This window comes from Ranitomeya variabilis, chromosome 8, assembly GCF_051348905.1.
Source record: "Ranitomeya variabilis isolate aRanVar5 chromosome 8, aRanVar5.hap1, whole genome shotgun sequence".
NCBI lineage: Eukaryota > Metazoa > Chordata > Amphibia > Anura > Dendrobatidae > Ranitomeya > Ranitomeya variabilis.
The window spans coordinates 174,460,733-174,474,864 of record NC_135239.1 but is presented as its reverse complement, the minus strand read 5'-3'; the positions used below and the strand labels follow the sequence as shown (position 1 = coordinate 174,474,864).

The 14,132-nt window shown below is 49.4% G+C and overlaps 1 protein-coding gene across 1 annotated transcript in view; it reads right to left on the bottom strand.

The window, feature by feature from the left end:
* NUP210 (nucleoporin 210) overlaps positions 1–12,700 on the bottom strand; it is a 115,814-nt gene extending 103,114 nt beyond the window's left edge. The window contains exons 1-2 of the mRNA XM_077276978.1: positions 12,291–12,700; positions 6,764–6,900 (exon numbers count right to left, since the gene is read on the bottom strand). Of these exons, the coding sequence (XP_077133093.1) occupies positions 6,764–6,900; positions 12,291–12,448 (295 nt within the window). The 5' untranslated portion in view covers positions 12,449–12,700. The remainder of the gene's footprint in view (positions 1–6,763; positions 6,901–12,290) is intronic.
* Positions 12,701–14,132: the final 1,432 nt, after the last annotated feature.

Here is a 14,132-nt window from a genome sequence, read left to right as displayed (position 1 = left end):
CATGGGAAACTCCCTGAAAAAACGTCTAAACCGGTAATCTGGTGACAATTTTTCGTTGGAACAGGACTGACAATGCTGACACCTGTCCCTTGAGAGAGCTAAGTGCGAGACCCGACTCTGGGCCTGAATGGAGAAATTCCAATATGGAAGGGATGGAGAATACCAGAGAAAATCGTCCATGGGCATAGCAATGGGCGAAGAAGATTCGCCAGGTACGGTGATGAATGCGCATGGACACGGGCTTCCTAACACTAATCATGGTGGAGGATACCTCAGGGGAGAATCCAGCTTGGGCTAGAATCCAGGATTCAACGGCCAAGCTGTCAAAGACAGGGCCCCGGGGTTGTGGTGGTAAATCGGGCCCTGTGAGAGAAGATCCATGCGATCTGGAAGCCGCCAGGGGAAGTCGGCGACCAGCTGAACCAGTTCCACGTACCATGCCCGGCGCGGCCAGTCCGGCGCAACTAGGATCACCGGTACCCCTTCTGCCCTGATCTTCTTGATGACCCTCGGTAGCAGGGGAAGAGGGGGAAAAATGTACAGGAGGCGTAAATGATGCCACGGCAGGACCAGGGCATCTGCTCCGACGGCACGTCGATCGAGGGATCGGGCAATGAACTGGGGGACCTTGTTGTTTAGCCTGGAGGCCATGAGGTCCACATCCGGGGTCCCCCAGCGATGACAAATCAGCTGAAAAACTTCCGGGGGGAGGGACCACTCGCCCGAGGTGAGCCCCTGGCGACTGAGGAAGTCCGCCACCCAATTCTCCACACCTGGTATGTGGACCGCCGAGATTGGCGAATGGTTGCTCTCAGCCCAACGGAGGATGTGGGTCACTTAGGGCATGGCAGTCTTGCTGCGGGTTCCCCCTTGATGGTTGATGTACACCACCGCTGTGGCGTTGTCGGACTGGATTCTGATGGGGTGACCTGCCAGGAGATGGTGAAAACTGAACAAGGCTAGTCTGATCGCTCGAATTTCCAGGATATTGATGGGGAGACGCGACTCTCGAGTGGACCACCGCCCCTGTTCTGTGTGTTGGTTGAAGACCGCACCCCAGCCCAAAAGGCTGGCATCGGTGGTCACCACCAGCCAGCGCACTGGAATAAAAGACTTTCCCTGGTACAGGGAGGACTTCAGCGTCCACCACCTGAGGGTCTGCCTGACCTGCTGAGACAGACAGAGACGACGGTCGAGAGAGGACGGGTTCCCGTTCCATGCCGAGAGCGGCGCATGTTCTAAGGGACGGAGGTGGAACTGCGCGAACGGAACCGCTTCCATGGCTGCTACCATTTGTCCGAGAATGCGCATGCTGAAACGAATGGAGTGAGAGACTGGGTGGGAGAGAGTCCGTGCTCCATGCTGCAAGGCCAAGGCCTTTTCTGGAGGGAGAATGACCAAGCCATGGGAAGTGTCGAGGGTCATTCCTAAGAAGGAAATCCGCTGAGCGGAGAAGATTTGCTGAAGTTTATATTCCAACCCGGGCAAGAAAGTGTATCCACCGTGATATCGACGGACTCCTCGCAGGCTAGAAATGACAGGCTTTTTATCAGTACGTCGTCCAGGTACCACCACTCCCCGAGCATGAAGAATGGCCATGGCAGCTGCCCTGACCTTGGTGAAAACTCTGGGAGCGGTGGCGAGGCCGAAGGGTAAGGCCACAAACTGGAAGTGTTCCTTGCGAAAGGTGAAACGAAGGAACTGTTGATGAGGAGGGAAAATTGGGATGTGGAGGTAAGCATCCTTGATGTCTATGGATGCTATGAACTCTCCTTTTTCCATGGACGCGACAACAGAACGGAGAGATTCCATTCTGAAGCGTCGAATTTTGACAAAGTTGTTCAGAAGCTTTAGATCCAGTATTGGTCGCAGCGAACCGTCTTTTTTGGGACCACGAATAGGTTCGAGTAAAACCCCTTGAATCTTTGGTCTTGGGGAACTGGAATGATGACTCCGTCTCCTTGTAGTGCCCGTATGGCCTGGAGAAAGGCCATTGTCTTTGTTTTGGGAGGACATGAATGGAAGAAGCGTGTCGGGGAAGGGGGAGGAAGAAAACTCTATTTTGTATCCGGATGACACCAGTTCTCTGACCCACTTGTCGTGGGCAACCGAGAGCCAGGCTTGGTGGAATGAAAGTAAACGGCCGCCTACTTTGTTGATGTCCTCCGGATGTTGCAACGAGTCATTGATTGGAAGGTCTAAGGGATCTGGATCCCTTAGATCCGGATGACCTTGGTCTGTTTTTCCAGCTACGGTTGGGCCTGTATGAGACCTGGGAACCTCTGTCTCCGCGCGATACTCGACCTGATCCAGAGGACGGAGATGACCAATTACGATTGTTGCGAAAGGGCCGGAATCGGGGTTGTTGTTGATACCGAAACGGCCGGGCAGGTTTTTGTTGAGGGAGGAATTTACTCTTTCCTCCGGTAGCGCCGGAAATAATTTGGTCCAACTTTTCTCCGAATAAGCGACCAGCTTGGTAGGGCAGAGATGTCAATGATTTTTTGGAAGCAGAATCTGATCACCAATCTCTGAGCCACAGGGCTCATCTGATGGAGATTGCGTTTGCGGCTGCTTGTGCAGCGCAGTTGGATGCATCTATTGAAGCATTAACCACGAAGTCCCCGGCTTGGGCTATCTGGTTAGCCAGATTGATCGCCTCTGGAGGGAGATTACTGTCATGGATGGTTGTGGTCAGGACCTCAGTCCAAGCGACCATAGCCTTAGCCACCCAATTAGTGGCGAAAGATGGAAAGAGATGCTCCTGTAGCCTCGAAAACAGAGCGAGCCAGGTAATCAATTTGACGGTAAGTGGGGTTTTTGACTGAAGAACCGTCAGACAAGGATAGGAGCATTTTGGAGGCGAGATGTGATACGGCAGGATCCACTGAAGGAGACACTAGCCAGTCCTTCATTAGTTCCTGAGCAAAAGGGTATTTGGACTCAATAGGCTTTTGACCCGTGAAACGTTTATCGGGCCGGTCTCTGTGCTTCTGGACAAAGTCCTTAAATTCAGGATGAGTGGCGAATACCTTTTGGGCCCGTTTAGTCTTTTTAAAAGACACCACGTGTTCCTGAGTGGATAAGGGTACCTCGTCCACCTTCAGGGTCTTGTTGACCACCTCAATAAGAGAATCAAGCATCTCTTGAGAAGTCGAGGAATCCTGGACTAAAGATGCATCAGACTCGAATTCAGAGTCGTGTGCGTTATGGTTCTCAGGAGAAGGGGAAAGAGAAATTGAGCTCGTAGAAGATGAAACACAAGCACGGCTGTGATCAGGGGACGCGACATGGGTCCGTTTTCTAGAACCCTGAGCCCTTAGTGACAGAGTGCGCCCCCTGCAGGTGGGCGGATCCGTACCATCGCCAGAGTCTTCCACGTTCTGACTTAAAGAGGGACCCCGGAGGGAGTCTATTGCCTTGGCCAGGGAAGCCATAGATCGTAATAGGGAAGCGGCCCACACAGGGGGACTAGGCTCAGCAGGGTTGGAGGCGGCGTTGGTGGCGGCGGGAGGCGACTGCACACCGGCCGGATCACAATCCGCACATAACGGGGTATTGTGAGCTCGGGGCAGGGCAGTGCTGCAAGTGGCACATGAAGTAAAAAACACTGTGTGCTTTTTGTTAACCCTTTTGGCCTTTTTAGGGTGACACATAGTGCGTCTTTAGAGATAGGCAGGGTATGCATGCAGAGAAGCGGGTTAAGCTCTTCCTCTGTGTCCCCAGGGAGGAAGAGGGCGGCAGAAGGGATGTCCGGCGGCCCCATAGCTGTCAGTCAGCGTGGTGACACTGTGTGGCTGGTTTCCTCACAGGAGTGCGAGCAACATGGCCCCCGAGATTTTGCAGGGCGCCTCTCGTTCCAGAAGAGAAGCGCCGAGAAAGTGGGTGGAGCTCCGGCAGTGGGCGGAGCAATGCAAACCGCGGCCTAGTCCGGCAAAAAAGCCGGGGACTAAATTTCTGGGGCCTGCCGGTGATGCGCGCCGGCGGCCTGCGACAGAAAGCTGGCTGACCGCCGCTGGCACCCAGCCAACGGCGCTTCTCCCCAGGGACCAGGACCGCCCTCTCCGACGCCGGTAAGCGCAAGGAGAATATACTCACAGAGCAATGCAGCCTCTCCCCAGCCTCCTGTCACTTGTGAGGGTACCAACAACAAAGATATACTCCGCGTGCTCGCCTGTTGATGGTTAGGGGGAGTGCGGACTGCATGGAGTATTATATGGGGCATCTATGGGGCCATAACTTCATGGAGCATTATATGGGGCATATATTTGTATATGGAGCATCTTATGGGGCCATAATGAACTGTATGGAGCATTATATGGGGCTCCTGATTCAATATGGATATTTAGAAACACTTAACCTACTGATGTCTTAATTTTACTTCTATTGGCATCTATTTTTATTTTTGACATTTACCGGTAGCTGCTGCATTTCCCACCCTAGGCTTATACTTGAGTCAATAAGTTTTCCCAGTTTTTTGTTGCAAAATTAGGGGGTCGGCTTATACTCGGGTTGGCTTATACTTGAGTATATACAGTAAACAAAACTGCAACTTGGAAAAGAATTTGATAAAGGTAAAAGTATCCAAAATATCCATACATCCGTCTTACGTTGGTTTCACATATTTGTTACACTCAGACTGTTTTAGTATCAGAAGACCTGGTTCGACCACAGTTGGGCAGTTTTCATTTGCACGGACTGTTTGAAATCAGCCTTTGGGTGGTTTCACACTGCGTCTTGTCATCCGTTCGCTGGTCCTTTTGGGTCCAGTCTACTACGTCTGGGTGTCCACCTCCAGTAGGCGCATATGCCTGATAATGATGCGCGACAGAGCACATGTTCATTCTGTCGGCACTATTATAGTCTATGGCCCCGTCGGTGAACCCTTAGGTGTCCTTCACACCCTGATATTTGCAGTACCCAGTGTTATTCATGTCCGTGTGCGCAATTCATGTGTCACGTTCCGGAATAGGGACAGGATAGCAGGGACAGGATAGCAGGGACAGGATAGCAGGGACAGGATAGCAGGGACAGGATAGCAGGGACAGGATAGCAGGGACAGGATAGCAGGGACAGGATAGCAGGGACAGGATAGCAGGGACAGGATAGCAGGGACAGGATAGCAGGGACAGGATAGCAGGGACAGGATAGCAGGGACAGGATAGCAGGGACAGGATAGCAGGGACAGGATAGCAGGGACAGGATAGCAGGGACAGGATAGCAGGGACAGGATAGCAGGGACAGGATAGCAGGGACAGGAGTGAGACTTATAATTAGTCCCTTGCGTGTGTAGCTTACTGTACACTTAAGAAGCTAATAAACAAATGAAAAAAACAATGTTAAGTTCCCCTTATTTCTGATAATCAGCAAAGGTAAAGCAGACAGCTGTCGGCTGATATTATCAGGCTTGGAAGGTCCCTGGATATTGAGCCCTTCCCAGCCTGAAAATACCAGCCCGCAGCCATCCCACACTCTCCCTGGTTCACCAATTCTGAGGAGCATTATCGTGAGTACTCGGCATCTGTGAGAATAACAGTAACTTTACAGCTAATCAAAGACACCAGGGCCGGATTCGGGGAATGCTGGACTATGTCGGAACTGCGTGGGAGCATTTTTTCTAATGAATTGGTGAAAGAGGGACAGTTATATTTATTTCTCATTTTTTAGGCATCCATTTCTGGATCACATCAGACCTGCATGGCTTTTTTTTTCTTAATAAATTGGTGAACCAGGGAACATGTCGAGGCGTGTTTTTTCAAATAAACTATTTTATATTGTGTGGGTTTATTTTTGATAACTGGGTTAGTAGAGGGTGTCTGGTAGCTAACCCCAAGGCTTGATGCCAGATGTGATTTTTGACTGACATCAAACCCAACTACCATTACCCCAATTGCCACCGCACCAGGGCAATTGGTAAGAGGTGAGGCAAAGTGCCACAATTGGCGCATTTAATGTAATACACCACTTCTGCGGCGGCTGCTAGCTGGTATTTTTAGGCTGGGGAGGGCCCTATAACCAGGGACCTTCCCAACCTGATAATATCAGCCCACAGATGTCTGCTTTACCTTTGCTGGTTATCCAAAATTAGGGCACCTCACATGTTTTCATTTATTTATTCGATTAATACAAATACAGTAAACTACACACATAAAGCACTAATTATATATCTCACGGATATCCATCTACCCCATATTTATCTCTGCACATCAAACACCTATACATCTGTCATTTCTATAATGGTACGTGTCACACACAGAGAGCACTGGGATGTCACACTTTATGTCAACCATGTTTGGGATGTATTGTCACCCGTGCTGCCGAAAAAAAAACTACATCGGCCATGTTTATGTCGGGGTCCCATGGACATGTACGCAGCCCCATAGACTACTATGGGTGTGCATGTGTAAGTGTCTCTGGTATGTGTGTAACTGTCACCACACGTAAAGGAGACACTGATGTGTGAAGGGGGCCTTTCAGTGATACACGCTGCAGTTGTAAGCATGGACCCTTCGCACCAGGTTATTTTAAGAGGAGGGACATCAGTGTCCTGAGGTCAGCAACTGGTTCTGTAATACTGACCTCAAAGAAAAGCCCGGCTGACAGACACGTGGTCGGCTGCTGAGAATAGGTGCCAGTGTCAGCTACAAACCAACAATACTAGGACTTAGTTACACTGGATTAAGCTTTACTTATACAATGGGGAAAAAAGAAAAACATTGAACTCACGTTTTGACGGACAGTGACACAAAAACTGTACACTTACATATATCTTCTGCAAAAATGATACTGGTTACTCGTGTAGGATGGGTGGCACGTGCCTGCACCACGGCCCGTTGCGAACACTGATGATCATCGATGCTTACATGTTCGATGCTGGCAACCTCGGGCCGTGTTGATGACCTAAAATAATTTTATGAAAATAAAGGTTAAAAAAAAAAATGAAAAATATATATACTGACTGTAGTAAAAATATCAAGCAATAAAAAGGTTCCTGATCAGATCTATTGGTGAGTACTTTAAAAATAAATAGTTTCATCTGAATGCCCCCAGGGCCATCTACAGGTTTATGTGGGTACTTGGTCAATTAAGCAATTTTGGGCCCCCGGGAGTCTCATATTTAAGAATATTTTTTTTTCATATACTATACAATAACGATCATGCCGGCGACTTTTTTGTGCCCCGTAATTTACCCAAAAAGCAGAAATGACCCCCCCCCCCACAAGCTTCAACAGAGCCTGTCATCACGACTTTGTAATGTAAAGCAAGCACATGGCTGTAATACTGATTACACGGATACCTTTGGTGATGAAATCAGCTTTGTGGTTCTTCTCTAATCACCATTTGAAGTTTTCTGCCATTGAGATTTCGGTGTACAGGGGCCTCTGGCTGCCTCCGGTGTGTGAAAGACCTTCCTCATCTATTTGAAATCTCAGCAGTGACCGGTCATTCATAGACTATAGGTAGGCGAAGGGGTCAAGAAATCACAGAAAGGGAGGAGACCAAGTGCACAGTCTGGTCCCGGTGCACTGAACCCTAATTAGCAGAGAACTTCAAATGGCGATTACTGAAGATCAAGAAAGCGGAAGGAATCAATTTAATCTGTATTACAGCCCCATTTCCATGGTTGTGGAGTTGGTGTAAATTTTGGTGGAGTTAGTATAAAATGGACCGACTCCTAAAATATATAATTGGGTTCAGTAGTTCAGTGCAGGTTGTGTTGTACAGGTTTTCAAAATAATTTGGGAAAGTTATAAAATGTCCTATAAATGTCTGTTGTGTTCCTGATCTAAGTATCTGGGCTTTTAGTGGAGATGAATCTGTGGTGCACTTTATGTACATGCTCAGTAGTGACCAGTGCTGTGGGGCCGTAGTGATAACTCTGTGCTGCACTTTATGTACATGCTCAGTAGTGACCAGTGCTGTGGAGTCGTAGTGGAGATGAATCTGTGGTGCACTTTATGTACATGCTCAGTAGTGACCAGTGCTGCGGAGTCGTAGTGGAGATGAATCTGTGCTGCACTTTATGTACATGCTCAGTAGTGACCAGTGCTGCGGAGTCGTAGTGGAGATGAATCTGTGGTGCACTTTATGTACATGCTCAGTAGTGACCAGTGCTGTGGGGTCGTAGTGATAACTCTGTGCTGCACTTTATGTACATGCTCAGTAGTGACCAGTGCTGCGGAGTCGTAGTGGAGATGAATCTGTGCTGCACTTTATGTACATGCTCAGTAGTGACCAGTGCTGTGGAGTCGTAGTGGAGATGAATCTGTGGTGCACTTTATGTACATGCTCAGTAGTGACCAGTGCTGTGGGGTCGTAGTGATAACTCTGTGCTGCACTTTATGTACATGCTCAGTAGTGACCAGTGCTGCGGAGTCGTAGTGCAGATGAATCTGTGCTGCACTTTATGTACATGCTTAGTAGTGACCAGTGCTGCGGAGTCGTAGTGGAGATGAATCTGTGCTGCACTTTATGTACATGCTCAGTAGTGACCAGTGCTGTGGAGTCGTAGTCGTAGTGGAGATGAATCTGTGCTGCACTTTATGTACATGCTCAGTAGAGTCCAGTACTGCGGAGTCGTAGTCGTAGTGGAGATGAAGCTGTGCTGCACTTTATGTACATGCTCAGTAGAGACCAGTGCTGTGGAATCAGAGTCAAGGAAATTGAAGAGTTGGAGGTTTGGTTTCCCGACTCCACAGCCCTGCCCATTACAGCCATGTCCTTATTTTACAATACCAAATCGTGCTAACAGGCTCTCTTAGAAAGGCGAAGACAGGCGGCTGTACACCACAATGTTTGTAATTAACCCTTACAATGCTGAAAAGGGTGGTGCTGTACTCGAAAGACAGCCTTGAAATGTATTATTTAATTTTGCTTTCCCACATAAACCGCCACAGCTTTTTATTTGTATGTACTATAGTATAGTGCTGGAGGCGTAGTAGTTGTTTTTTTCTTTGCAAAGCAACCGGATTTTTTTCATTTAGGCCTCATTTGCCACACTAAAGTAAGCAGTAAATTTATATTATAGGAATTGTGCCATCCTTTTCCCTCTCCCCAAAAGTAAGCTTTTATTACCAGACCCTTACAAGTCAAAAGATGCACGATTTGTGGGTAGGAAAGAAAAGCAGAAACGTGTCATTCACACACGAGCCTTTGTAGAAGATTTTGCATCTTTTATGTATGACAGGAAGTATAAGTCAGGCTCATATCCGGAACTGAGAACAAAAAGATAGAAAACTTCTACAGCGTTATTTTTTTTTTTGTCCACTAATGAGGAAAAAAAAAAAAAAAAAAGTTTCCACCTTCTATCAGTCTGTGAAAAACTGACAGCACACGGATAGCATCAGGGTGCCACCACATTTTTCACTGACTCATAGTTTGGCACTATTTTAATCCAATGCTCGGATCAATATTAGACAGGTCTCTTGTGATTTTGCACAGACCACTTGATCTGGGATGAAAAAAAAAATCTGACATTTGAAAATCCATAAGTACAAGTGCCATCAATGAAAAAAAAAAAACCTGTACGTGAAAAATAGCGATGAGCGAACGTGCTCTGATAAGATGTTATCCGAGTGTCTTCGGCCTGCTCGAATAATATGTTCGAGATCCTGCAGGCAATCCATGCATACGATGCAGCAGTCTAACAACTGCTGGAACTCTAATATATTTTTCGAGCACGCCGAAGACACTCTTAGCACCAGAGCATGCTCAGATAACACCTTATCTGAGCATGTCCACTCATCACTGGTGAAAAACTGACAATGTGATTAAGATAGCCGAAACACATGCAGGGATAGCCTAACAAACAGGCAATCCTTGCATATGTTGTGGCTGCCTAACAGCCGCGAGGACTCGAACATATTACTCGAGCACGCCGAAGTCACTCAGTTACCACCCGAGCATGCTCAGATAACACCTTATCCCAGCACGTTCGCTCATCACTGAAGGTCACCCTATTGTGTGCACTTTCTTCCACTTCACAGCACCTACAGAACTGCAATGTATCTGTAAACAATGGATGCTATACTGTGGCTCTGCATGGCACGCTTTTTTTGTTTTGTTTTTTGCGCACTCCTCTCACATAGGGAAGATACTAGTGCATGCTGCTATTTGTTTTTCACATACAGATTTGGTCAGACAAAAAAAAAAAATCTCAATGGCACGGCTCCATTGAATAACATTGGTCCGTGTGAGGTCCGTTTCTTTCACGGATTGCACTTGGATGGAAACTACGCTTGTGTGAACCTTACCCGTACAATGAGTGACACTGCAAGATCCTCAAAAGGAGCGTGAAAATCCAACTAGGTCACCACTTCTTATAGCATCAGAACATAATGGCCTCGCTGCCTACTATGGTGCTAGAATCCGGTATAGATCACAACTTGGCATCTACAGCTTTCAGAAGTTGCTTTTTGTGGAACATTAAAAACTTAATGGAAGTTGAAATAAACTGCATCAAACCACAAGAGCGCCGCAAAATGTCTGATGATTTAAATATGAAAAAAAAAAAAAAAGAAAAATGCAAAAGTGCACGATGCAAACCACATGGGACAGGCAGGAGATAGAGATAAGAGACTGAACCGGTGTGGGCCACGGGCAGCCAATCCTGAGGCCTCATGTTCCCAGATAATGACAATATTCACCTACTAAGTGCTGGATCATGTTTGGTTTGGTCCATTTTTACCATCAGTGTGCAAAAAAAAAAAAAATTGGCAAAGCTTCTCCTACACATTATGGTGTCCATCATTTTCATAGGGACATAGACTTGTACAGGCGGTTGTGATCAGTGATTTGTATGAAAAAAAAAAAAGCTGGGGCATAGCTCAGCGATATTTCTTTTGGGAATACAAAATATGCAAAAAATAAAAATCACAGACATGTAAACAGCCCCAAAGACTATAATGGTTACGTGTTCTAGCCACAAAAATAAAGAGCAAATACATGAAACAAAGTATCATAGAAGAATGCGGCAGCACTCACCAGTCCTGGAGTGATAAGAATCCTTTATTCAAGCATGAAAGACAACATCTTCACGGCTCGGGGGTGTGCCAGAAAAACAAGGGTGTGCAGGGAAGGACGACGGCCGTTTCGCGCTTAGTGCAGAGCTTCTACGGGTCAGACTAAGAGCGAAACGGCCGTCGTCCTTCCCTGCACACCCTTGTTTTTCTGGCACACCCCCAAGCAGTGAAGATGTTGTCTTTCATGCTTGAATAAAGGATTCTTATCACTCCAGGACTGGCGAGTGCTGCCGCATTCTTCTATGATGCTTTGTCTACAAGTCTTTGCTTTTCATGCGAGCACCCATGTCCTGCAGACAGGCATTCCATTGCATCAAGTACAGGCGGTAATTGACTCCTCATTCAGAGGGCTGTGCTGCGCAAACTTTTTTTTCTTTACATGTTCAAATACATGAAACACACGCACGCACACACCCGGGGCAGGTGTATAGCTCCGGCACACACCCGGGGCAGGTGTATAGCTCCGGCACACACCCGGGGCAGGTGTATAGCTCCGGCACACACCCGGGGCAGGTGTATAGCTCCGGCACACACCCGGGGCAGGGGTATAGCTCCGGCACACACCCGGGGCAGGGGTATAGCTCCGGCACACACCCGGGGCAGGTGTATAGCTCCGGCACACACCCGGGGCAGGTGTATAGCTCCGGCACACACGCGGGGCAGGGGTATAGCTCCGGCACACACGCGGGGCAGGGGTATAGCTCCGGCACACACGCGGGGCAGGGGTATAGCTCCGGCACACACCCGGGGCAGGGGTATAGCTCCGGCACACACCCGGGGCAGGGGTATAGCTCCGGCACACACCCGGGGCAGGGGTATAGCTCCGGCACACACCCGGGGCAGGGGTATAGCTCCGGCACACACCCGGGGCAGGGGTATAGCTCCGGCACACACCCGGGGCAGGGGTATAGCTCCGGCACACACCCGGGGCAGGGGTATAGCTCCGGCACACACCCGGGGCAGGGGTATAGCTCAGGCACACACGCGGGGCAGGGGTATAGCTCCGGCACACACGCGGGGCAGGGGTATAGCTCCGGCACACACGCGGGGCAGGGGTATAGCTCCGGCACACACGCGGGGCAGGCGTATAGCTCCGGCACACACGCGGGGCAGGCGTATAGCTCCGGCACACACGCGGGGCAGGCGTATAGCTCCGGCACACACGCGGGGCAGGCGTATAGCTCCGGCACACACGCGGGGCAGGCGTATAGCTCCGGCACACACGCGGGGCAGGCGTATAGCTCCAGTGCACACGGTGCCAGCACTCACCACTTGTAGCAGCCCTCTGTGACCTCCAGGGTGAAGTTTATCCTGGTCCCTCGGGTGAAGGGCAGCAGGACTTTGGGGATACTCAGTTTGGACGATGAGGAGACCTGCAGGAGAGTCAGGGCAATAACTCCGAGCGCCCAGCAGTCCCCGTGCCCCATGCCGGCCTCTGTGTGTCCGCCTCTGTGCCGGCTCCTGTGCACACAACTCTCCGAAAGTGGCAGGAGGGGACAGCGCCGCCAGCAGGGCTCCCGGGGCTTGTGCAGCAGCTCGTCGGGTCTACAGCTCGCAGTGTACGCGGGGGGCCGCCGGCTGCTTATCGGCTCCCGCCATGTGTTTCATCACCTCCTCCTGCCCGCACCGCTATCTGGGAGAAAGAGCCGTAAAGAGAGGGAGGGCTGAGTGCTGTACACACGACACGGTGCTGCTGTCACCTCCGCTGCACACACGGGGCTGCAGTCACACGGCGACTCTAGCACTGCCATTAGATTTCTGCTATAATTGCATTAACCCCTTCAGTACGGGGCTCATTTTACCGTAGGAAAAAAAATCCCAAGTGGGGTGGAATGGTGAATCCCAGTAATTGATTTTTCTGGGGGGGTTTAATTTATGTTGTGCACTGTGTGGTAAAAATGACCCCTCAACGTGATTTTTTTTGGGGGTCCATACGATTACGTCCAGTTATTTCCGGTACCGGAAGAAACGGTTCCAGAGCTATCCGTGTGTGCACGTATCCGTGTGTCCGTGTTTATCGTCCGTGTGCTGTCCATGTCCGTGTATTGAAACAATTTGTTTCAAATTTAACCCTATGACTTTAAAAAAACCACACAGACGGCATCCGTGTGCGGTACATGTTGACACGCAGCCATTGACTTTAATGGGTCCGTGTGATCCGTGCGCTCCCACGAACACTGACATGTCTCCGTGTTTTGCACATGGACACACGGTCCGTGAAAAGACGCTGACATGTGCAGAGTCACATTTACTGTAATGTGTGTCAGTGTCTCCGGTACGTGAGGAAACTGTCACCACACGTACCGGAGACACTGATGTGTGAAACCGGCCTAAGGCTACTTTCACACTTGCGTCGGTACGGGCCCGTCGCAATGCGTCGGGCCGACGGAACCTGTGAAATTTACTGCAAGACGTTCTACAGTCCGGGGAGGGGGGGCCGGAGTTTCGGCTGCGCATGCGCGGTCGAAAATGGCAGACACGACGCACAAAAAAATGTTACATGGAACTTTTTTTGTGCCGATGGTCCGCCAAAACACAACACATCCGTCGCACGATGGAGGCGACGTGTGGCAATCCGTCGCAATGTGTCGCTAATGCACGTCTATGGAGAAAAAACGCATCCTGCGGGCAACTTTGCAGGATGCGTTTTTTCTCCAAAACGACGCATTGCGACGTGCGTCACACGACGCAAGTGTGAAAGTAGCCTTACCTGCAGCACAGGCGGTGTGATGTCTACAGGTGTGACAGGTGCATTTCCAGCCTGACTATTCATAGCTAAAGGCTAGAGAGGTTACGGCACAGGTGTCATGGTGTCCGCTTTTTACAGAATTGACTTGAGTCAATAGGAGTCATTTTCCGCACGGTTTCCAGTGTACAAAAGATCTCCCAGCAGTTCAGACCAGACGCACCAGTCTGGATTTCAGCTCCATACAACCTAAGGCTGCCGTCACGCTAGCAGCATTTGGTCAGTATTTTACCTCAGTATTTGTAAGCCAAAACCAGGAGTGGGTGATAAATACAGAAGTGGTGACATGTTTCTATTATACTTTTCCTCTGACGGTATGTGCACACGATGCGGATCTGCAGCTGATTTTTCCGCGCAGAAACGCT